This window comes from Fringilla coelebs, assembly GCF_963513975.1.
Source record: "Fringilla coelebs genome assembly, chromosome: 33".
Lineage (NCBI taxonomy): Eukaryota > Metazoa > Chordata > Aves > Passeriformes > Fringillidae > Fringilla > Fringilla coelebs.
The window spans coordinates 1,156,850-1,179,113 of NC_140059.1; the positions used below are offsets into that span (position 1 = coordinate 1,156,850).

The 22,264-nt window shown below is 58.0% G+C and overlaps 3 protein-coding genes across 7 annotated transcripts; 2 read left to right on the plus strand and 1 right to left on the minus strand.

Annotated features, from left to right (window-relative positions):
- Positions 1 to 856: 856 nt before the first annotated feature.
- LOC311164616 (6-phosphofructo-2-kinase/fructose-2,6-bisphosphatase) lies at positions 857 to 14,463 on the plus strand. 3 transcript variants are annotated; one of them, XM_084224133.1, is made up of 14 exons: positions 857 to 1,013; positions 1,985 to 2,110; positions 2,196 to 2,292; positions 2,380 to 2,446; positions 2,615 to 2,689; positions 3,777 to 3,833; positions 5,101 to 5,222; positions 7,925 to 8,132; positions 10,460 to 10,606; positions 12,100 to 12,204; positions 12,286 to 12,415; positions 12,508 to 12,570; positions 14,122 to 14,186; positions 14,326 to 14,463. In XM_084224133.1, exons 1-14 carry the CDS (start codon positions 986 to 988, stop codon positions 14,383 to 14,385), a joined length of 1,350 nt encoding a protein of 449 aa, XP_084080259.1. In that variant the 5' UTR covers positions 857 to 985; the 3' UTR covers positions 14,386 to 14,463. The 3 variants fall into 3 exon arrangements, with proteins under 3 accessions (XP_084080259.1, XP_084080260.1, XP_084080261.1); XM_084224134.1 differs by having other exon boundaries at positions 2,380 to 2,440; XM_084224135.1 differs by having other exon boundaries at positions 2,380 to 2,407.
- On the minus strand, positions 14,464 to 21,802 carry LOC311164618 (non-structural maintenance of chromosomes element 3 homolog). 2 transcript variants are annotated; one of them, XM_084224137.1, is made up of 11 exons: positions 21,720 to 21,802; positions 16,170 to 16,225; positions 15,988 to 16,059; positions 15,822 to 15,885; positions 15,648 to 15,727; positions 15,484 to 15,578; positions 15,327 to 15,406; positions 15,206 to 15,248; positions 15,063 to 15,125; positions 14,669 to 14,783; positions 14,464 to 14,578 (listed from the first exon to the last, which is right to left on the minus strand). In XM_084224137.1, the coding sequence occupies exons 2-11, from the start codon at positions 16,209 to 16,211 to the stop codon at positions 14,507 to 14,509; spliced, it is 726 nt and encodes a 241-aa protein (XP_084080263.1). In that variant the 5' UTR covers positions 16,212 to 16,225; positions 21,720 to 21,802; the 3' UTR covers positions 14,464 to 14,506. The 2 variants fall into 2 exon arrangements, with proteins under 2 accessions (XP_084080263.1, XP_084080264.1); XM_084224138.1 differs by lacking the exon at positions 21,720 to 21,802 and having other exon boundaries at positions 16,000 to 16,059; positions 16,170 to 16,514.
- TRMT112 (tRNA methyltransferase activator subunit 11-2) lies at positions 16,688 to 21,474 on the plus strand. 2 transcript variants are annotated; one of them, XM_084224120.1, is made up of 4 exons: positions 16,688 to 17,250; positions 18,032 to 18,084; positions 20,540 to 20,632; positions 20,714 to 21,474. In XM_084224120.1, exons 1-4 carry the CDS (start codon positions 17,170 to 17,172, stop codon positions 20,796 to 20,798), a joined length of 312 nt encoding a protein of 103 aa, XP_084080246.1. In that variant the 5' UTR covers positions 16,688 to 17,169; the 3' UTR covers positions 20,799 to 21,474. The 2 variants fall into 2 exon arrangements, with proteins under 2 accessions (XP_084080246.1, XP_084080245.1); XM_084224119.1 differs by having other exon boundaries at positions 16,694 to 17,250; positions 18,032 to 18,133.
- Positions 21,803 to 22,264: the final 462 nt, after the last annotated feature.

Genomic DNA, 22,264 nt, shown 5'->3' on the forward strand with positions numbered 1-22,264 from the left:
CCGGGGGAGGGATCGGGGGAGAACCTGGGAGACACCGGGAGGAGGGACCGGGGGGACACCGGGGGGAGGGACCGAGGGTGGGACCGGAGGAGGGACTGGGGGGACACCGGGGGGACACCGGGGAAGGACCTGGGGAGACACCGGGGAGGGACCGGGGAAGAACCCGGGGGGAAACCGGGGAGGGACCGAGGGTGGAACCGGGGGAGGGACCGGGGGAAGGACCTGGGGGACACCGGGGAGGGACCGGGGTGACACCGAGGAGGGACCGAGGATGGGACCGGGGGAGGGACCTGGGGGGACACCGGGGGGAGGGACCGGGGGTGGGACCGGGGGAGGGACCGGGGGAGAACCTGGGGGGACACCGGGGAGGGACCTGGGGGGACACCGGGGAGGGACCGGGGAAAGACCTGGGGGACACCGGGGAGGGACCGGAGGGTTGGAGACGAGCGGGGAATCCCGGGGGGGGGGGGGAGGGGAGCGGGACAAGGGGGTTCCCCCATCTCGAGGGAGGAGGGGGAGCCCAGGGGGCTCCGAAGCACCGAGGATCCCCCCCAAATCGGCCGGGGAGGGGCTCAGGGGGTGTCCGAAGGTTCCCATGATTTTTTTTTGGGGGGGTGGTCCCGATCTCCTTTTCCTCCTCATCCGCGGGACCCCAAAATTGCCCAAAAAACCCCAAAAAAATAAAATGACAGCACTGAGACATTTAACGACACCCCAAAAAACCGGAATGGGGATCCCCCAAAGCGGGGGGGGGATTTGGGGGATAAATCCTCCCCCTCCCCAAATTGCGACAACCCCTCCCGTGAATCCCCCCGAGGGGATCCCCCCCCGAGCCCCGGAGGTGACAGCGGGGTCCGGTCCCCCCGGGGGGGCCCCCCGCCGTTCCCGGTCCCTCCCAGCCCGGCGGGCAGCCAGGGTGTAACGTTACCGGCGACCTTCCCGGGGGGCACCGGAGCACCGGGGCCTCCCCTCCCCCAGCCCCAAAATGGAGGAGAAATCCCCCAAAATCCCAGGTGGGATCGGACAGAGGGGGGGATTTTTAATTTTTTAATTTTTTGGGGTTTTTTTTGGGGGGGGGGTGACAGCGGGGACACGGAGGGGGGGGGCGGGGGTAGAGGCGGCGACACCGGAGCGGGTGATGAGGATCCCCCCCCCCCCCAAAAAAAAAAAAATTAAAATTAATGTGGGGGTTCTTATTGCACCCCCCGAGTGAAATTGGGGGGTGGGATTTGAGGGGGGGGCACAGAGAGGGGGAAAATCCCCCCAAAAAAAACCTGGGGGGGCAGATTTCCCCATTCAGGGCAGGTTTTTAACCCAAAAATTGGGGTTCAGAATGGAAATTTGGGGGTGCAGAGTGAATTTAGGGGGTCAAAAAGCGATTGGGGAGTTCGAAATTTGACACGGGGGGGACACGAGGGGGAAAATCCCCCCAAAAACTCCTCGGAGGAGCAGAATTTCCCCATTCAGGACAGGTTTTTAACCCAAAAATTTGGGTTCAGAATGGAAATTTGGGGGTGCAGAATGGAATTTGGGGGTGCAGAATGGAATTTGGGGGTGCAGAATGGATTTAGGGGTACAAAAAGCGATTGGGGAGTTCTGGGGGGGTCGAAATTTTACGGGGGAGGGCACGAGGGAGAAAATCCCCCCTCCAAAAGATTCTTAGGGGGCGATTTCCCTTTTTAGGGCAGGTTTTTAACCCAAAATTGGGGTTCAGAATGGAAATTTGGGGGTGCAGAATGGATTTAGGGGTGCAAAAACCGCTTGGGGAGTTCAAAATTTGACACGGGGGGGACACGAGGGGGAAAATCCCCCCAAAAACCCCTCGGAGGGGCAGAATTTCCTCATTCAGGGCAGGTTTTTAACCCAAAATTGGGGTTCAGAATGGAAATTTGGGGGTGCAGAACGAATTTAGAGCTACAAAAACCCTTTGGGGAAATTTTTTGGGGGTCTCTAAAATTCTTCATTTTCTCCCCCCACCCCTCAGCCTGCGTCCCCCAATTCACCAACTGCCCCACCATGGTGATCCTGGTGGGTTTACCCGCCCGAGGGAAAACTTACATCTCCCGAAAACTCACCCGCTACCTCAACTGGATCGGCACCCCCACGCGAGGTCAGACACTTTTAGGGGATCCCCCCCAAATTTTTTTTGGGGGTCCCAAACCCCTCCTCGACCCCCTCCTCATGTTTTTTTGCAGTGTTTAACGTGGGTGAGTACCGCAGGGAAGCCGTGCCTAATTATAAAAATTACGAATTTTTCCGGCACGATAATCCCGAGGGGGTGGAAATTCGGAGGTGAGGAAATTTTTTTTAGGGTTTTTTGGGGTTTTTTTGGGGTTCACTGAAGACTTTTCAACCCCTCACTAAAATGTTTTTTTTCAGGCACTGCGCTCTGGCTGCGTTGAAGGATGTGAGAACTTATCTGAGTTCCGGGGAGGGGCAGGTGGCGGTGAGAGACCCCTCCCCAAAATTTAAATAAAAATAAAATAATTAAAAATTAAATTAAAAATTAAATTAAACCCTTCATGGCCAATTTCACCCCAAAATATTTAGGGGGAAAGGGTCCAAATTTACCCCCCAATTTTATTTTTTTCCCCACCCCTAAAAAATAAAAAAGGTTTTTGATGCCACCAACACCACGCGGGAGCGGCGGGAGGTGATCCTGGAGTTCGCCAAGGAGAACGGGTACAAGGTGGGAATTTGGGGGGATTTTGGGGGGGATTCGGGGATTTGGGGGGGATTTGGGGGGGTCTTGAGGGATTTTGGGGGGGATTTAGGGGGATTTGGGGGGATTTGGGGGGAATTTGGGGGATTTGGGGGGATTTTGGGGGGGATTTGTGGGGTTTGGGGGGGATTTGGGGGGGATTTGGGGGATTTGGGGGGGATTTAGGGGGATTTGGGGGATTTGGGGGGATCTGGGGGGAATTTGGGGGGATTTGGGGGGATTTGGGGGGGGGGATTTGGGGGATTTGGAGGGAATTTCGGGGGAATTTGAGGGATTTGGGGGGAAATTTGGGGGGGAATTTGGGGGGGTCTTGACGGATTTGGGGTGGCTCGAGGGATTTGGGGGGAATTTGGGGGGTCTTGAGGGATTTGGGGGGATTCAGGGGGAATTTGGGGGGCTCTTGAGGGATTTGGGGGGAATTTGGGGGGTCTCGAGGGATTTGGAGGGAATTTGGGGGGAATTTGGGGGATTTGGGGGGGGATTTTGGGGGGGATTCGGGGGGGCTTGAGGGATTTTGGGGGGGTCTTGAGGGATTTGGGGGGGAATTTCGGGGGATTTGGGTGATTTGGGGGATTTGGAGGGGATTTGGGGGGAATTTGGGGGGGTCTCGAGGGATTTGGAGGGAATTTGGAGGGAATTTGGGGGGAATTTGGGGGGGAATTTGGGGGATCTGGGGGGAATTTGGGGGAATTTGGGGGGGGATTTTGGGGGGGATTCGGGGTGGCTTGAGGGATTTTGGGGGGGAATTTGGGGGATTTGGGGGGGATTTTGGGGGGGATTTGGGGGATTTTGGGGGGGATTTGGGGGATTTGGGGGGGATTCGGGGGGGCTTGAGGGATTTTGGGGGGGGTCTTGAGGGATTTGGGGGGGATTTGGGGGGGTGCTGAGGAATTTGGGGGGAATTTTGGGGGCTGGTGGGGAATTTTGGTGACACCGTTGTAGGGGTGTCACCAGTCTGGGGGTGGCACGCATCTGGGAGTGTCACCGTTCTGGGGGTGTCACCGTTCTGGGGGTGTCACCAATCCGGGGGTGTCACCTGTCCCCCCCCCCCCAGGTGCTGTTTGTGGAGTCCATCTGTGACGACCCCACCATCATCGAGGAGAACATCAAGGTGACACCTGGGGACAACGGGGACAGCGGGGACAGCGAGGGGACAGCGGGACAGGGAGGGGACAGGGAGGGGACAGTGGGGACAGCGGGGACAGGGAGGGGACAGTGGGACAGGGAGGTGACAGAGGGGACAGGGAGGGGACAATGGGGGCCTGGAGGTGACAATGGGGACAGGGAGGGGACAATGGGGACAGGGAGGGGACAGTGGGGACAGGGAAGGGACAGCTGAAGCCAGGAGGTGACAACGGGGACATGGAGGTGACAATAGGGGCTGGGAGGTGACAACAGGGATCTGGAAGTGACAACAGGGACATGGAAGTGACAGCTGGGGCTGGGAGGTGACAGCTGGGACCTGGAGATGAAAACGGGGACATGGAGGTGACAATTGAGGCCTGGAGGTGACAATTGAGGCCTGGAGGTGACAACAAGGACCTGGAGGTGACAGCTGGGACATGGAGGTGACAACTGGTGCCTGGGGGTGACAGCTGGGACAGGGAAGTGACAGCTGGGGCTGGGAGGTGACAACAGGGATCTGGAGGTGACAATTGGGACTGGGAGGTGACAACTGAGGCCTGGAGGTGACAATGGGGATATGGAAGTGACAATGGGGACCTGGAGGTGACAATGGGGACCTGGAGGTGACAATTGAAGCCTGGAGGTGACAATGGGGACCTGGAGGTGACACTGGGGATATGGAAGTGACAATGGGGACCTGGAGATGACAATGGGGATTGGGAGGTGACAATAGGGACCTGGAGGTGACAATGGAGACCTGGAGGTGACAATGGAGGCCTGGAGGTGACAATTGAGGCCTGGAGGTGACAATGGGGACCTGGAGGTGACAATGGGGACCTGGAAGTGACAATTGAAGTCTGGAGGTGACAATGGGGACCTGGAGGTGACAATGGGGACCTGGAGGTGACAATTGAGGGTTGGAGGGGACAGCTGTGACCTGGAGGTGACAATTGAGGCCTGGAGGGGACAATTGGGACCTGGAGATGACACTGGGGATCTGGAGGTGACAATTGAAGCCTGGAGGTGACAGCTGTGACCTGGAGGTGACACTGGGGGACTGGAGGTGACAATGGGGGCCTGGAGGTGACAATTGAGACCTGGAGGTGACGGCTGTGACCTGGAGGTGACACTGGGGATATGGAGGTGACAATTGAGGCCTGGAGGTGACACTGGGGATATGGAGGTGACAGCTGTGACCTGGAGGTGACACTGGGGACCTGGAGGTGGCAGCAGCCCCCCGTGCCCCCCTGCAGCAGGTGAAGCTGAGCAGCCCCGACTATCGGGGCCGGGCGCAGGACGAGGCCGTGGCCGATTTCCTGCAGCGCATCGAGTGCTACAAGGCCACCTACGAGCCCCTGGACGACGAGCTGGACAGGTGACAGCACGGGGACACAGGTGACAACCCCTGGGGACAGCCGGGTGTGACAACCCCCGGGGACACCCTGGGGACACAGGTGACAGCCCCAGGGACACAGGTGACAGCCCGGGGACACCCGGGTGTGACACCCCCCAGGGACACCCGGGTGTGACAGCCCCCAAGGACACCCGGGTGTGACAGCCACTGGGGATACCCTGGGGACACAGGTGACAGCCCCGGGGACACCGAGATGTGACACCCCCCAGGGACACCCGGGTGTGACAACCCCCGGGGATACCCTGGGGACACAGGTGACAGCCCAGGGACACAGGTGACACAAATCCCCAGGGACACCCTGGGGACACAGGTGACACAAATCCCCAGGGACACCCCGGGGACACAGGTGACAGCCCTGGGGCCACCCTGGGGACACAGGTGACAGCCACCGGGGATACCCTGGGGACACAGGTGACAGCCCCCGGGGACACCCAGGTGTGACAGCCACCGGGGACACCCTGGAGACACAGGTGACAGCCCCAGGGACAGCCTGGGGACACAGGTGACAGCCCGGGGACACCCAGGTGTGACAGCTCTGGGGACACCCTGGGGACACAGGTGACAACCCCCAGGGACATCCTGGGGACACAAATACCCAGGCGACCCAGGTGTGACACCCCCCAGGGCCACCCAGGTTTGACAATCTCTCAGGGCCACCCAGGTGACACAACTTTCCCCCCCAGGGCCACCTAGGTTACACAACATCCCCAGGGCCACCCAGGTGTGACAACACCCCAGGGCCACCGCGGTGACACAAACCCCCCCAGGTGACACAAACCCCCTCCAGGGCCACCCAGGTGACAACCACTCGAGGGACACCCAGGTGACACAAATCCCCCCAGGGCCACGGAGGCGTGACAACACCCCCAGGGCCACCCAGGTGACACAGGTGACACAACCCCCCCCAGGGCCACCCAGGTGACACAAATCCCCCAAGAGCAGAAAAGGAACCAATAACACAAATCTCTGCTTAAAACAATTTTTGCTTATTTAAAATCCAATTTCTGCTTCTACCCCTTAAACCCACTGCACACAGCCCCATTATTAACGCTAATAACCTTAATATTAATAATATCTTGCTAATATCTGGCTAATATCTCACTAGATATATTCTATATTGTCAGTAGTTCCATCCAACCACTTTAAGCACCTTTAGTTAAAACAATTTTTATTTAAAATCCAATTCCTGCTTGTAACCCTTAAACACACTGCACACAGCCCCATTATTAACATTAATAACCTTAAAATTAATAATATTTTTCTAATATCTGGCTGATATCTCACCATATATATTCTATACTGTCAGTAGTTCCATCCAGCCTTTGGTCAAAACAATTTTTGCTTATTTAAAATCCAATTTCTGCTTCTAACTCTTAAACCCACTGCACACAGCCCCATTATTAACATTAATAACCTTAAAATTAATAATATTTTGCTAATATCTGGCTAATATCTCACTAGATATATTCTATATTGTCAGTAGTTCCATCCAACCACTTTAAACACCTTTAGTTAAAACAATTTTTATTTAAAATCCAATTCACTGATTTCATGAATTCACCGATTTCAGGAATTCACCGATTTTAGAAATTCACTGATTTTAGGAATTCACCGATTTTATGAATTCCTTGATATTATGAATTCACTGATTTCAGGAATTCACCGATTTTAGGCATTAAATGATTTCATGAATTCACTGATTTCATTAATTAACTGATTTTATGAATTCACTGACTTCACAAATTCACTGATTTTAGGGGTTCACTGATTTTAGGAATTCACCAATTTTACGAATTCACCAATTTTAGGAATTCACTGATTTTACAAATTCACCAATTTTATGAATTCACCAATTTTAGGAATTCACCGATTTTAGGAATTCACTGATTTTATGAACACCCTGATTTTATGAATTCACCAATTTTACGAATTCACTGATTTCATGAAATTCACCGATTTTAGGAATTCACCGATTTTAGGAATTCACTGATTTTAGAAACTCACTAATTTTACAAATTCACTGATTTTATGATTTCACTAATTTTACAAATTCACCAATTTTAGGAATTCACTGATGTTACAAATTCACCGATTTTAGGAATTCACTGATGTTACAAATTCACCGATTTTAGGGATTCACCAATTTCAGGAATTCACCGATTTTACAAATTCACCAATTTTAGGAATTCATCAATTTTAGAAATTCACTGATTTTAGGAATTCACTGATTTTACGAATTCACTGATTTCAGGAATTCACTGATTTAAGAAATTCACCAATTTCACGAATTCCCTGATTTTATGAATTGACTTATTTTAGGAATTCACTGATGTTACAAATTCACTGATTTAATAAATTCACTGATTTTAGGAATTCACCAATTTCAGGAATTCACCAATTTTATGAATTCACTGATTTCATGAATTCACCGATTTCATGAATTCACCGATTTTAGAAACTCACTAATTTTACAAATTCATTGATTTTATGATTTCACTAATTTTACAAATTCACCAATTTTAGGAATTCACTGATGTTACAAATCCACCGATTTCACGAATTCACCGATATTACAAATTCACCAATTTTACAAATTCACCAATTTCAACCATTCACCAATTTCACAAACCCACCCATTTTCCCCATTCTCCCCCCCCCCCCAGCGCCCTGTCCTACATCAAGATCTTCGACGTGGGCGTGCGTTACCTGGCCAACCGCGTGCAGGGCCACGTGCAGAGCCGCACCGTCTACTACCTGATGAACATCCACGTCACGCCCAGGACCATCTACCTGAGCCGCCACGGCGAGAGCCAGCTCAACCTGCGCGGCCGCATCGGCGGCGACTCCGCCCTGTCCCCCCGCGGCCAGCAGGTGGGGGCAGGGACAGGTGGGCAGGGACACACCTGGGGGACTCGGGGATGTCACCTTGTGGGGAATAGGTGGGGTCAGAACCAGCCAGGTGGGCAGGGACACACCTGGGGGACACAGAGATGTCACCCTGTGAGGAACAGGTGGGGTCAGAACCAGCCAGGTCACCAGGTGGGGTTCAGGGGGTCAGAGCCAGCTCAACCTGCGCGGCCGCATCGGCGGCGACTCCGCCCTGTCCCCCCGCGGCCAGCAGGTGGGGGCAGGGACACACCTGGGGGACACAGAGATGTCCCCTCGTGGGGAATAGGTGGGGTGAAAACCGGACAGGTGGGCAGGGACACACCTGGGGGACTCAGGAATGTCACCTCGTGGGGAATATGTGGGGTCAGAACCAGCCAGGTGTGCAAGGATACACCTGGGGGACACAGAGATATCACATCGTGGGGAATAGATGGGCAGGGACACACCTGGGGGACTCAGGAATGTCACCTCGTGGGGAATAGGTGGGGTCACAGCCAGGTGTGCAGGGACACACCTGGGGGACACAGATATGGCACCTCGTGGGTACCAGGTGGGGTTCAGGGGGTCAGAGCCAGCTCAACCTGCGCGGCCGCATCGGCGGCGACTCCGCCCTGTCCCCCCGCGGCCAGCAGGTGGGGGCAGGGACAGGTGGGCAGGGACACACCTGGGGGATTCAGAGATGTCACATCATGGGGAATAGGTGGGGTCAGGGACAGCCAGGTGTACAGGGATACACCTGGGGGACTCAGAGATGTCACCTCATGGGGAACAGGTGGGCAGGGACACACCTGGGGATGTGGGCATGTCACCTCGTGGGCAGCAGGTGGGGTCAGGGACAGCCAGGTGTGCAGGGACACACCTGGGGGACTCAGGAATGTCACCTCGTGGGGAACAGGTGGGGTCAGGCATGGGGTCAGACTGTGGGGACACACCTGGGGGATGTGGGGCTGTCACATCATGGGGAACAGGTGGGGTCAAAACCGGACAGGTGGGCAGGGACACACCTGGGGGACACAGAGATGGCACCTCGTGGGTACCAGGTGGGGTTCAGGGGGTCAGAGCCAGCTCAACCTACGCGGCCGCATCGGCGGCGACTCCGCCCTGTCCCCCCGCGGCCAGCAGGTGGGGGCAGGGACACACCTGGGGGACTCGGGGATGTCACCTCGTGGGGAATAGGTGGGGTCAAAACCGGACAGGTGGGCAGGGACACACCTGGGGGACTCAGGAATGTCACCTCGTGGGGAAAAGGTGGGGTCAGAACCAGCCAGGTGTGCAGGGACACACCTGGGGGACTCAGGAATGTCACCTCGTGGGGAAAAGGTGGGGTCAGAACCAGCCAGGTGTGCAGGGACACAGCTGGGGATGTGGGGGTGTCACATCATGGGGAACAGGTGGGCAGGGACACACCTGGGGGACTCAGGAATGTCACCTCGTGGGGAATAGGTGGGGTCAGAACCAGCCAGGTGTGCAAGGATACACCTGGGGGACTCGGGGGTGTCACCTCGTGGGGAACAGGTGGGGTTAGAACCAGCCAGGTGGGCAGGGACACACCTGGGGGATGTGGGAGTGTCACCTCGTGGGTACCAGGTGGGGTTCAGGGGGTCAGAGCCAGCTCAACCTGCGCGGCCGCATCGGCGGCGACTCCGCCCTGTCCCCCCGCGGCCAGCAGGTGGGGACAGGGACAGGTGGGCAGGGACACACCTGGGGGATTCAGAGATGTCACATTGTGGGGAACAGGTGGGCAGGGACACACTTGGGGGATGTCACCCCGTGGGGAAGAGGTGGGGTCAGGGACAGCCAGGTGTGCAAGGATACACCTGGGGGACTCGGGGATGTCACCTCGTGGGGAACAGGTGGGGTCAGAGATGGGTCAGACTGTGGGGACACACCTGGGGGATGTCACCCTGTGGGGAACAGGTGGGGTCATGGACAGCCAGGTGTGCAGGGACACACCTGGGGGACTCGGGGATGTCGCCTCGTGAGGAACAGGTGAGGTCACAGCCAGGTCACCCTGCGGGGACACACCTGGGGGATGTCACCTCGTGGGGAACAGGTGGGGTCACAGCCAGGTGTGCAGGGACACACCTGGGGACACAGGGACATCCCCTCACAGTAACCAGGTGAGGCTGGGGTGGTGCTGCAGGAGGCCACGCCCATCACCATCCGCAGGGCGGAGCCAAACCCCGAAACCACACCCACAAAAGGGGGCGTGGCTTATCCCGCACTCCCCGCCGCGGGGTGCGGTCTGTGCCCGGCGGGACGGACGGACGGACAGAGGGCCGGGCCCAGCCGTGTCCCCGCCCCCGCAGTACGCGCAGGCGCTGTCGCGGTTCATCCGCAGCCAGGAGATCCCCGAGCTCAAGGTGTGGACCAGCCACCTGCGCAGAACCATCCAGACGGCCGAGGCGCTGGGCGTGCCCTACGAGCAGTGGAAGGCGCTCAACGAGATCGACGCCGTGAGCCGGGCTGGGGTCACTGGGATCCGTCTGGGGTCACTGGGATCCATTTAGGGTCACTGGGATCTGTCTGGGGTCACTGGGATCTGTCTGGGGTCACTGGGATCCTTTGGGGCCATCCAGGGCAACTGGGATCCTTTGGGGTCACTGGGATTGCTTCGGGGCCATCTGGGGCCACTGGGATCTGTCTGGGGTCACTGGGATCCTTTGGGGTCACTGGGACCCTTTGGGGTCACTGGGATTGCTCTGGGGTCACTGGGATCCGCCTGGGGCCGTCTGGGTCACTGGGATTGCTCTGGGGTCACTGGGATTGCTCTGAGGCCATCTGGGGTCACTGGGATCCTTTGGGGCCATCCAGGGCAACTGGGATCCATTTGGGGTCACTGGGATCTGTCTGGGGTCACTGGGATTGCTCTGAGGCCATCTGGGGTCACTGGGATCCTTTGGGGTCACTGGGATCCATTTGGGGTCACTGGGATCCATCTGGGGTCACTGGGATCCTTTAGGGTCACTGGGATCCTTTAGGGTCACTGGGACCCACGTGGGGCTGTCTCAGGTCACTGGGATCCATCTGAGGTCACTGGGATTCCTCTGGGGCCATTTGGGGTCATTGGGATCCATTTGGGGTCACTGGGATTCCTCTGGGGCCGTTTGGGGTAATTTTGAGGCCATTTGGGGCCGTTTGTTGTAACTTTGGGGCCATTTGTGGTAACTTTGAGACCATTTGTGTCCATTTGGGGCCATTTTGGGTAACTTTGGTGCCATTTGGGGTAACTTTGTGGCCATTTTGGGTATCTTTGGGGCCATTTAGGACCATTTGTGGTAACTTTGGGGCCATTTGTGTCCATTTGGGGCCATTTGTGGTAACTTTGGGGCCATTTTGGGTAACTTTGGGGCCATTTGGGGTAACTTTGGGGCCATTTGGGGTAACTCTGGTGCCATTTTGGGTACCTTTGGTGCCATTTTGGGTAACTTTGTGTCCATTTTGGGCCATTTGTGGTAACTTTGGGGCCATTTTGGGTAACTTTGGGGCCGTTTGGAGACGTTTGGGGTAACTTTGGGGCCATTTGTGTCCATTTGGGGCCATTTTGGGTAACTCTGGGACCATTTTGGGTAACTTTGTGTCCATTTAGGACCATTTGTGGTAACTTTGGGGCCATTTTGGGTCATTTGTGGTAACTTTGGGGCCATGTGGGACCATTTGTGGTAACTTTGTGTCCATTTAGGACCATTTGTGGTAACTTTGGTGCCATTTTGGGTAACTCTGGTGCCATTTGGGGTAACTTTGGGGCCATTTTGGGTCATTTGTGGTAACTTTGGGGCCATGTGGGACCATTTGCGGTAACTTTGGTACCATTGTGGGTAACTCTGGTGCCATTTTGGGTAATTTTGGTGCCATTTTGGCTATCTTTGGTGCCATTTTGGCTATCTTTGGTGCCATTTTGGCTATCTTTGGGGCCATTTTGGCTATCTTTGAGGCCGCTGTCCCGCAGGGGGTGTGTGAGGAGATGACCTACGAGGAGATCCAGGAGCGTTACCCCAAGGAGCTGGCGCTGCGCGATCAGGACAAATACCGCTACCGCTACCCCAAAGGCGAGGTACCCCCAAAAAAAAACCCCAAAAAAAACCCCAAACCCCCCACCACCCATCTGGGCACCCTCCCTGAGCCCCCTCCCCAGTCCTACGAGGACCTGGTGCAGCGGTTGGAGCCGGTCATCATGGAGCTGGAGCGGCAGGAGAACGTTCTGGTCGTGTGCCACCAGGCTGTGATGCGCTGCTTGCTGGCTTATTTCCTGGACAAGAGCGCAGGTGTGACACCTGGGGACACCTGGGGACAGCCAGGGGACAGCCCAGAGCTGCTGTGCCCACCTGGTTTGTCTCTGTTCACTCCCCCTGCCCAGATGAGCTGCCCTACCTCAAGTGTCCCCTGCACACGGTGCTGAAGCTGACCCCCGTGGCCTACGGTGAGTGGGGGGTGTCACCCCAAAAAGGGATTGTCCCTGTGTCACACCCCAGAAATGAGGACAATCCCCCCAAAAAGGGACTGTCCTTGTGTCACACCCCAAAATGGGGACAATCCCCCCAAAAAGGGACTATCCCTGTGTCACACCCCAAAATGGGGACAATCCCCCCAAAAAGGGACTATCCCTGTGTCACACCCCAAAATGGGGACAATCCCCCCAAAAAGGGACTGTCCCTGTGTCACACCCCAAAATGGGGACAATCCCCCCAAAAAGGGACTGTCCCTGTGTCACACCCCAAAATGGGGACAGTCCCCCCTGTGTCCCACCCCAAAATTGGGACAATCCCCCCAAAAAGGGACTGTCCCTGTGTCACACCCCAGAAATGGGGACAATCCCCCAAAATGGGGACAATCCCCCTGTGTCCCACCCTAAAGTGGGGACAATCCCTCCAAAATGGGGACAATCCCCCCACATCCCACTCCAAAATGGGGACAATCCCCCCAAAAAAGGACTATCCCCTGTGTCACACCCCAAAATGGGGACAATACCCCCGTGTCCCATCCCCAAATGGGGACAATCCCCCCAAAAAAGGGACTGTCCCCTGTGTCCCACCCCACAATGGAGACAATCCCCCCAAAATGGGGACAATTCCCCCACGTCCTACCCCAAAATGGGGACAATCGGGACAATCCCCCCAAAATGGGGACAATTCCCCCATGTCCTACCCCAAAATGGGGACAATCCCCCCAAAAAGGATCTGTTCCCCCAAAATAGGGACAATTCCCCCAAAGAGGGACAATCCCCCCATGTCCCACCCCAAAATGGGGACAATCCCCCCAAAATGGGGACAATCTCCCCGTGTCCCACCCCAAAATGGGGACAATCCCCCCAAAATAGGGACAATCCCCCCAAAAAGGGACTGTCCCTCTGTGTCCCACTCCAAAATGGGGACAACCCCCCCAAAAAGAAACTGTTCCCCCAAAATGGGGACAATTCCCCCAAAAAGGGACAATCCCCCCGTGTCCCACCCCGAAATGGGGACAATCCCCCAAAATGGGGACAATGCCCCCCTGTCCCACCCCAAAATGGGGACAATTTCCTCAAAAATGGGGACAATCTCCCCGTGTCCCACCCCAAAAAGGGGACAGTCCCCCCCATGTCCCACCCCAAAAAGGGTACACTCCCTCCAAAACGGGGACAATCCCCCCGTGTCCCACCCCAAAATGGGGACAACCCCCCAAAATGGGGACAACCCCCCAAAATGGGGACAATCCCCCCAAAATGGGGACAATCCCCCCGTGTCCCACCCCAAAAAGGGGACAATCCCTCTGTGTCCCACCCCAAAATGGGGACAACCCCCCCAAAATGGGGACAACCCCCCAAAATGGGGACAATCCCCCCAAAATGGGGACAATCCCCCCGTGTCCCACCCCAAAAAGGGGACAATCCCTCTGTGTCCCACCCCAAAATGGGGACAACCCCCCCAAAATGGGGACAACCCCCCCAAAATGGGGACAACCCCCCCAACCCTCCCTCCCTCCCCTGGCACAGGCTGCGAGGTCGAGCCCATTTTCCTCAACATTGAAGCGGTGAACACCCACCGGGCACGACCCCAGGTGAGAGCATCCCCCTCCCCAAATCCCCCCTAAAAAGAGGCTGCAGACCCCTCATGAACCCCCCCCATAAATTGAGGGGGGGGGTGGTGTTAAATTTTGGGGAGACCCCCCCCCAAAACCCCACATTTCCACCCCACAGAACGTCGACATCAACCGCACGGCGGCCGATGCCCTCAACACCGTCCCCGAGCATTTCTGAGGGATCCCCTGAGAAAAAAGGGGAGCCCCCACCCCAAAATTAAACCTGGCACGACCCAGCACTGAGCCTGGAGATTAGGGGGAGCTGCATATTTTTATTTTTTGGGGGGTTATTGTGGGGTTCAGGTGGTGGCACTGTCGGTCTCGGCCTCGCTGAATTGGCTGGCCCAAAATGTGGGGTCCTTCCCTTGCATCTGAGTGGGAGAAAATTGGGGAGGGGGCATCAAATTGAGCCCCCCAAAAAATCAGAGATTCTTCCCCCCATCCTCACAGCACAGCCTCACCTTGGCCACAAAGTTCAGCACATCCTTCTTGGAGGTTTCCTTCTCTGCCCGTGGCCCCCACTGGAATTTAAACTCAGGGGGATCCGTCAGGGGGATGGGGGTGATCTCCAGGTACCTGCAGAGGGATTGGGTGAGGATCCCTCCCCAGAGGATTTTGGGGTGCACAGTGGGGGTGTCCAGCTCTCCCCCAACCCCGTGAGGGACCCCTTGAGGCACGGGGGGTTGTGGGGGGATGCGGGGTTTGCTCTGCGGTGTGGTATAAACAACCCGGCCTGGCTGGAGCCGAGGCTGCTCTGGGCACACCGGGGAGGGAGGGAAGGATGGGGAGACCCCCCTGAAATCCCCCCCACCCCCAAATTTACCCCCCTTTTCACCTCAGGATCCTCCAACTCACTTCTGCCTCACAAACTCCTCTGTCACCAATTTCCTGACGTCCCCAAACACGCTGTGCTGCTTCCTGAGGATGATGATGATGATGATGGAGGTGTCAGTGAGGGGTGACACTGAGCATCCCCCACCCTTCCCCACACATCCTACCCTGGGTACACACGGAGCAAGTGCAGGAACTCCCACAAAGCACCTGCAAAAAAGGGGGTGTCAGTGAGTGAGGGGGTGCAGAGGGGATGCAGGGGAGGAAGGAATTTGGGATAGAACTCACCGTCTTTGACCGAGTTGCCTTTCATGAAGATGAAGCTGAGGATGACTAAAAGCAGCGCCATCTTCTCCTTCTCCTTGCCCCTGTGGTGCACACCAGAGTGTCACCTGTGTTTGGGGGGATGCTTTGATGGGGTTCAAACCCCTCAGGTCCCCCTCACCTGCACAGGTGTTGGCCCTCAGCACGGGGCAGGTTGTTGATCAGGATGTAAATGTGGCGTTTGGTGTCGATCTCCACCAGCTGCAGCCCAAACACCTGCGGGAGGAAAAGGGTTAATCCGTGGGATATAAACCTTCCCCCCTTCCCCTGCCGTGCTCTCCTCACCTCCTGCAGGGTCCTGTCTGCCTTCCTGACGATTTCTGAGTAGGCGTTCCTGTATTCCCGGATTATATTCTTCAACATATCTGCAAAAAACCAGCAGGAAACTTTAATTGAGCTCTGAGCTCCCCACACCCAAAAAGATCTAAACACTGAGGAAAAAGACTCCCCTAAACGTACCTGCCCTTTTGATAGGAATTTTTTTCTGGTCTTTCACAAGCAGGAACTGCACCAGCTCGCTGACCTGTGAGGGGATGAGCAAGGGAGGCACAGAGCGGGCTGATATCAAAGGAATGCAGACACGGGGATCCGGGAGCGGGGTAGAGAGGGGATCACCTCAATCCACCTTCTGGTTCACCTGGTCCTGGGATTGCCGCTCCACCTGGGTGGGGATGAAATCATCCTCCCCGTCGGTCATCTGAGTGGAAATGACAGAAAAAGTGAGGCAGTTTGATGACAGAGAAGGGAGCAAAACCGAGGAAGGGAGAGAATGAAGTGAGAACGGAGATGAGGGAAGCAGCGCCTCACCTGAGAGCAGCCGGGCCCTTTGCTGCGCTTCCGCTGCGACATTTTTCACAGCGGCTCTGAGAGGAAAACAAGCACTGGGCGGGCTAAAACCGCGACAGGAGCAGTCCTAAGGCCCGCTCACCTCATCCCACCCTCAGCAAAGCCGCAGAGCCTCCCCCTAAAGGCCCGGCCGAGGACCCGGTCCGACCCGGCCACGAACCGTCACCCACCGCGCTCCGACCACGACTGCGCTGGCCCCGCCCACACCCGCCGATCCCTCCCGCGCCAGCCCCGCTTCCCATTGGCTCAGCCCCCGCTCGCCCCGCCTACCCTTCCATCGCCGCGTCACGATTGGCCGAGAGACGGAGCTCGCCCCGCCCCCTGGAGCCCGCCGGGGGGGAGTCTCGCGCTCCACCCTCCCCCCCCCCCCTCCCCTCAGGAGGCGAAAAAGGCGGGAAAGTCTCGCGCGCCCCCCCCCGGCCCCCTCACGGCGGCGAAATGGCGACAAAGCGCTGGAAATAAACCGCAGAACACCTCAAAATGACCCGCAGTGGTGCATTTGGCCCTTCCCTACGCATGAACAGCGCCTGTGCTGCCGCTACCACCTGTAACGCGCTGCCAGGGCCCTTCCCGCAGGTGGAGGAAGAGCTGGCAAAATGGCGGCGGAGGCTGAGGGGAGCTCGGTGCCCGTGTCCACCCCCAGCCCGGCCTTGGAACACTGGGAGCGCCCCAAAATAAAGGGGTGGGGTGACCCTGGGGGTCAGGGCTGCGAGAAGGGGAGACCGGAGAGGTTTTGGAGGAGCTCTGGAGGCATTTTGGGGTCGGGTCACAGGGATGGTTTGGACGGGACGGAGGGGGAATTTTTATGGTCCTGTCCCTTTAAGCGAACCCCGCCCCTTTAATTTAGCCACGCCCCTTTAAGCAGACCCACCCAATGATGCCCCGCCCATTACTGAGTAAACCACGCCCCGTTTCCCCGGTAACCGCCCCTAGCCGGAAGTGACGCACCGGAAGCGGCGCCATGAAGCTGCTGACCCACAACCTGCTGAGCTCCCACGTGCCGGGGCTGCGGCCCGGGGGCGGATTCCCCCTGCGGATCGAGGTGCGGGACACGGGGGGACCCCGGGGCACCGGGAACGGGGGGGACGCCGCGGTTCCCGCCCCCCGGCAACGCCCCGCCACCTCCCGCCGTTACCGGTTACCGGAACCGTTACCGGAACCTTAGCGGTGCCCCCGTTACCGGGTCCCAGATTCCTCCCCGTTGTCCGGGCACCGCCGGGGTTCCGATCGGTGCGCCCGTATTTATCTACCGTCACTCCCGTTACCTCTCCGGTAACTCCTCTATTAACCCTATAGATCCCTGGTAATTTCTCCCGTTACCCTCAATAAATCCCCCGTTAAGCCTCCCGTTAAGACCCCCGTTCCCCGGTTGTTAAACCCGTTAGCCCTCCCCGTTATCCTCGTTCCCTTCCCCGTTATCCCCGTTCCCGTTATCCCGGTTTCCGTTATCCCGGTTCCCCTCCCGTTATCCCGGTGCCCCATCCCGCCGCGGTTCGGTTCGGGTCGGGCCGGTCCCTCCCCGTTATCCCCCCGTTAATTCACCGTTAGCCCTCTCGTTACCCTCATTACCCGCCGGTAATTTCCCCCGGTAAATCCCCGTTAATCCCGCCCATCTCTCCCGTTCATCCCCGCCCTATCCCCGTTCCCTCCCGTTAATCCCCGGTAACCGCTGCCATCCCCCGTTAACTCCTCCAGTTACCGCCGTTAACGCCGCCGTTAAAACTCCCGTTAACCCCCGATCAGCTCCCCCGTTATCCCCCCGGTTTCCCCCCGGTTCCGGTGCCCCCCACCCCCTCCCGGTAACCCCCCGGTAACCCCCGCAGGCCGCCGAGGTTCGGGTCCGCCCGGTGCCGTTCAACGCCGCCTTCGTGTCCCGGTTGGTGCCGCGGCTGCGCTGGGACGCGCTGAGGGAGGCGGCGGAGAGCGTGAGCGGGGGGGGGACACCGGGAACGGGGAAACGGGAACGGGGAAACGGGAAGGGACAGGGAATCGGGAAGGGATGGGGAACCGGGAATGGGAAACCGGAAAGGGACGGGGAACCGCGGGGGGACCGGGAACGGGGAAGGGACGGGGAACCGGGAATGGGGAAACGGGAAACAGGAACGGGGAACTGGGAACAGGAAACCGGGAAGGGACAGGGAACCAGGGGGGGAACCGGGAACAGGGAACGGACAGGGAACCGGGAATGGGGAACGGGGAACCGGGAAGGGACAGGGAACCGGGAAGGAATGGGGAATGGGGAACCGGGAATGGGGAACCGGGAAGGGACGGGGAACCGGGAACGGGGAACTGGGAATGGGGAAATGGGAATGGGGAAACGGGAATGGGGAACGGGGAACCGGGAAGGGACAGGGAACCGGGAAGGAATGGGGAATGGGGAACCGGGAACGGGGAACCGGGAAGGGACGGGGAACCAGGAATGGGGAACCGGGAATGGGGAAGGGACACGGAACCGGGAATGGGGAACCGGGAATGGGGAAGGGACACGGAACCGGGAATGGGGAACCGGGAATGGGGAAGGGACACGGAACCGGGAATGGGGAACCGGGAATGGGGAAGGGACACGGAACCGGGAATGGGGAACCGGGAAGGGACAGGGAATCAGGAAGGGATGGGGAACAGGGAATGGGGAACCGGGAACCGGGAAGGGACAGGGAACCGGGAATGGGGAACCGGGAATGGGGAAGGGACACGGAACCGGGAATGGGGAACCGGGAATGGGGAAGGGACACGGAACCGGGAATGGGGAACCGGGAATGGGGAAGGGACACGGAACCGGGAATGGGGAACCGGGAAGGGACAGGGAATCAGGAAGGGATGGGGAACAGGGAATGGGGAACCGGGAACCGGGAAGGGACAGGGAACCGGGAATGGGGAACCGGGAACGGGGAACCGGGAACGGGGAACTGGGAATGGGGAACCGGGAACGGGGAACCGGGAAGGGATGGGGAACCGAGAACCGGGAATGGGGGATTGGGAAGGGACAGGGAACCAGGAATGGGGAACCGGGAAACAGGAACGGGGAACCGGGAACGGGAAATCAGAAAGGGACACGGAACCGCAGGGGGACCGGGAACGGGGAAGGGACAGGGAACCGGGAACGGGGAACAGGGAACGGGGAATCGGGAAGGGATGGGGAACTGGTAATGGGGAACCGGGAACAGGGAACTGGGAACGGGGAACCGGGAACCGGGAATGGGGAACTGGGAATGGGGAAACGGGAATGGGGAACTGGGAAGGGACGGGGAACCGGGACTGGGAAACCGGGGGAGGAACCGGGAAGGGACGGGGAACTGGGAATGAGGAACCGGGAACCGGGAAGGGACAGGGAACCGTGGGGGGACTGGGAATGGGGAACCGGGAACCGGGGGGGGACCACCGGGAGAACCGAGGGTGGGGGGGGGACACACCGGGAATGGAGGGGGAACCGAGGGAGGGTCAGTTTGGGGGAGATTTGGGGGTGAATTTGGGGCTCTGGGGGGATTTAGAGGAGATTTGGGGGTGAAATTGGGGGTCCGGGGGATTTTTGGGGGGGAATTTGGGGTTCTGGGGAGGATTCTGGTGGAGATTTGGGGGGGAATTTGGGGGTCTAGGGCATTTTAGAGGGGACTTGGGGGTGAATTAAGGGGTCTAGCGGTGAATTTGGGGGTCTGGGGGGAATTTGGGGGGTCTGAGGGGGATTTTTGGGGGGGAATTTGGGGTTCTGGGGGGATTTGGGGGGAAATTTGGGGGTGAATTTGGGGGTTTAGAGGGGATCTGGGGGTGAATTTGGGGGTCCAGGGGATATTTGGGGGTGAATTTGGGGATCTGGGGGGATTTTGGGGCAGAACTTGGGGATCTGGGGGGGATTTGGGGGGAAATTTGGGGTCCTGGGGGGAGATTTGGGGGGAATTTGGAGGTCTGGGGGGGTTTAGAAGGGATTTGGGGGGTCTGGGGAGGATTTTGGGGGGAATTTGGGGGTCTGGGTGGGATTTAGAGGGGATTTAGGGGGGAATTTTGGGGTCTAGGGGGGATCTGGGGGGATTTTGGGGGTCTGGGGGGAATTTTGGGGTGAATTTGGGAGTCTGGAGGGATCTGGGGGTGAATTTGGTGATTTGGGGGGACAATTTGGGGGTCTGGGGGGGATTTTGGGGGTTTGGGGGGGCTCTGGGAACAGGAGAGAATCTTTTTCGGGGGGGGGGGTGAGAGGGATCTCAAATTTGGGGTGGGGGGGCGGATCCTGGGGTGTGGCCAATCAGATTTTTGGAATTCCATTTTTTGGGGGGGTCGGTGTGGGGGGGGGGATCCCCTCTGACCCCCCCTCCCCCTTTCCCATCCCCCCCTCCCCAAAGTTGGGGCGCCCCTCGGATCTTCCCCCCGAACCCACCCCCGGCTACGAGACGGACGAGGAATTCCTGCGCCGCCTCCACCACGTCCTCCTCGAGGTCAGCACCCCCAAAACCCCCCAAAATCACCCCAAAAAACCCCTCGGGGATCCCCCCCTGACCCCCCAAATCCCCTCGCAGGTGGAGGTGCTGGAAGGTTCCCTGCAGTGCCCGGACTCGGGGCGTCGCTTCCCCATCTCCAGGGGGGTCCCAAATCTTCTCCTGAACGAGGACGAGACATAAAAAACCCCAAAATCGACCCAAAATGGGGTCGGGTTCCTCCCCCCGGAGGAAAATTGGGCGGCAGAACAGAAAAAATCCCGAATTCCTGCGGTTTTACCCCAAAAACGGCGTCGGGAATGCGCCCAACGAGGGGCGTGGTTTGTGCGTGCTCGTTTGCATGTGGGGCGGGGTCACCTTGACGCCCCTCCCCTATGTAAATTAGCCGCGTGCTCATTTGCGTTTTGGGCGGGAATTGTTTTGTGAGGAATTTTCCTGCTTTTTTTTTCCCCCAATTCCTTTTTTTTCTCCCTAAATTTCTCCTTCCCTCCCATATTTCTCATTTTTACCCCAAATCCTTTTTTATTCTTGAAATTTCACCTTTTTTTTTCCCCCAAATCCCCGTTTTTATCCCCAAATCTTCCACTTTTGCCCTCAGATTCCCTCTCCTTTATCCCAGCTCCCTCTCTTTTATCCCAAAATCCAGATTTTTGCCCCAAAATCTCATCTTTTTCCCCTCATTATTTTATATTTTGCCCCAATCCCCTCCTTTTTACCCCTTTTCATTCCAAAACTTCTCCTTTTTCCCAAAATCCCATTTTTTCCCCCTCATTTCCCTTCCCCTCATTCTGGCTGGTTGTATTTGTAATTTTCCCCATCAATTTAATAAAAATCCCTTTTTTTGCCCGATTTTGGGCCGGAATCGCCTCTTTTGGTCTCTTTGAGGATCCTCGGGGGGGGGGATGGAGGGAAGGGGGAGGGGCGTGGGGCGCGCGGGAGGGAATTTTGGCAGCCCAGGTGAAGTGGGCGGAGCCTGGGAGGACCCCGGAGCCGCTGTCCGGGGATTGGGGAGGCTCGGGGATGATCCCGAAACGGTTCCCGGTGTTCCCGGGAGCACCTGGAGCCATTCCCAGGTGTCCGCGCTCACCTGGGCGGACCCAGCGGGCCCTTGGAGGACCCGGCTCGTCTCTATGATCTCCAGAGCGCCTCCCAGCGGCCGCCGCTCCGCGCGCGCTCTCGTCTCGGTGGTTTTGATTTTCGGCGCGCGCCGCCGGAAGCGGCGTCAGCACGGGGCGCCGCCGGATGTGACGTCAGTGCGTAGCGGCAGCGGCTTGAGGCGGGAGCGGCGGTTGGAGCGGCCCGAGGGGACGGTGAGGGCGGGGGGGCACCGGGAGGGCACCGGGAGCACCGGGAGGGCACCGGGAGGGGCGGGGAGGCGACACTGAGGGGCGGGGAGGGGCGGGGAGGGAGGAAGGGGAGGGGCGAGAAGGGCCCGAGGGGCGGGACGGGGCGGGGGAGTCTGTGAGGGGCGGGAGGGCCCGGGGCGTCCCCTCAGGGTCTTCCCAATGTCCCCTCAGTGTCCCCTCAGCGTCTCCTCAGCGTCCCCCCAATGTCCTCTCCGGATTCTCTCAGGGTCCCCTCAGTGTCCCCGCAATGTCCCCTCAGCGTCCCGTCAATGTCCCCCCAATGTCC

What these genes read in the sequence shown, in the direction of transcription:
- LOC311164616 (XM_084224133.1), top strand. Translation starts at nt 986, where the DNA reads ATGGAGGAGAAATCCCCCAAAATCCCAG. An exon ending in CGCTCAACGAGATCGACGCC is followed by an intron (nt 10,607 to 12,099) that starts GTGAGCCGGGCT and finishes GCTGTCCCGCAG; the next exon opens with GGGGTGTGTGAGGAGATGAC. An exon ending in GCTGACCCCCGTGGCCTACG is followed by an intron (nt 12,571 to 14,121) that starts GTGAGTGGGGGG and finishes CCCCTGGCACAG; the next exon opens with GCTGCGAGGTCGAGCCCATT.
- LOC311164618 (XM_084224137.1), bottom strand. Translation starts at nt 16,211, where the DNA reads ATGTCGCAGCGGAAGCGCAGCAAAGGGCCCGGCTGCTCTCAG. An exon ending in CAGACAGGACCCTGCAGGAG is followed by an intron (nt 15,579 to 15,647) that starts GTGAGGAGAGCA and finishes TTCCTCCCGCAG; the next exon opens with GTGTTTGGGCTGCAGCTGGT. An exon ending in GAGGAGTTTGTGAGGCAGAA is followed by an intron (nt 14,784 to 15,062) that starts GTGAGTTGGAGG and finishes ATCCCTCTGCAG; the next exon opens with GTACCTGGAGATCACCCCCA.
- TRMT112 (XM_084224119.1), top strand. Translation starts at nt 17,170, where the DNA reads ATGAAGCTGCTGACCCACAACCTGCTGAGCTCCCACGTGCCGGGGCTG. An exon ending in GATTCCCCCTGCGGATCGAG is followed by an intron (nt 17,251 to 18,031) that starts GTGCGGGACACG and finishes TAACCCCCGCAG; the next exon opens with GCCGCCGAGGTTCGGGTCCG. An exon ending in TCCACCACGTCCTCCTCGAG is followed by an intron (nt 20,633 to 20,713) that starts GTCAGCACCCCC and finishes ATCCCCTCGCAG; the next exon opens with GTGGAGGTGCTGGAAGGTTC.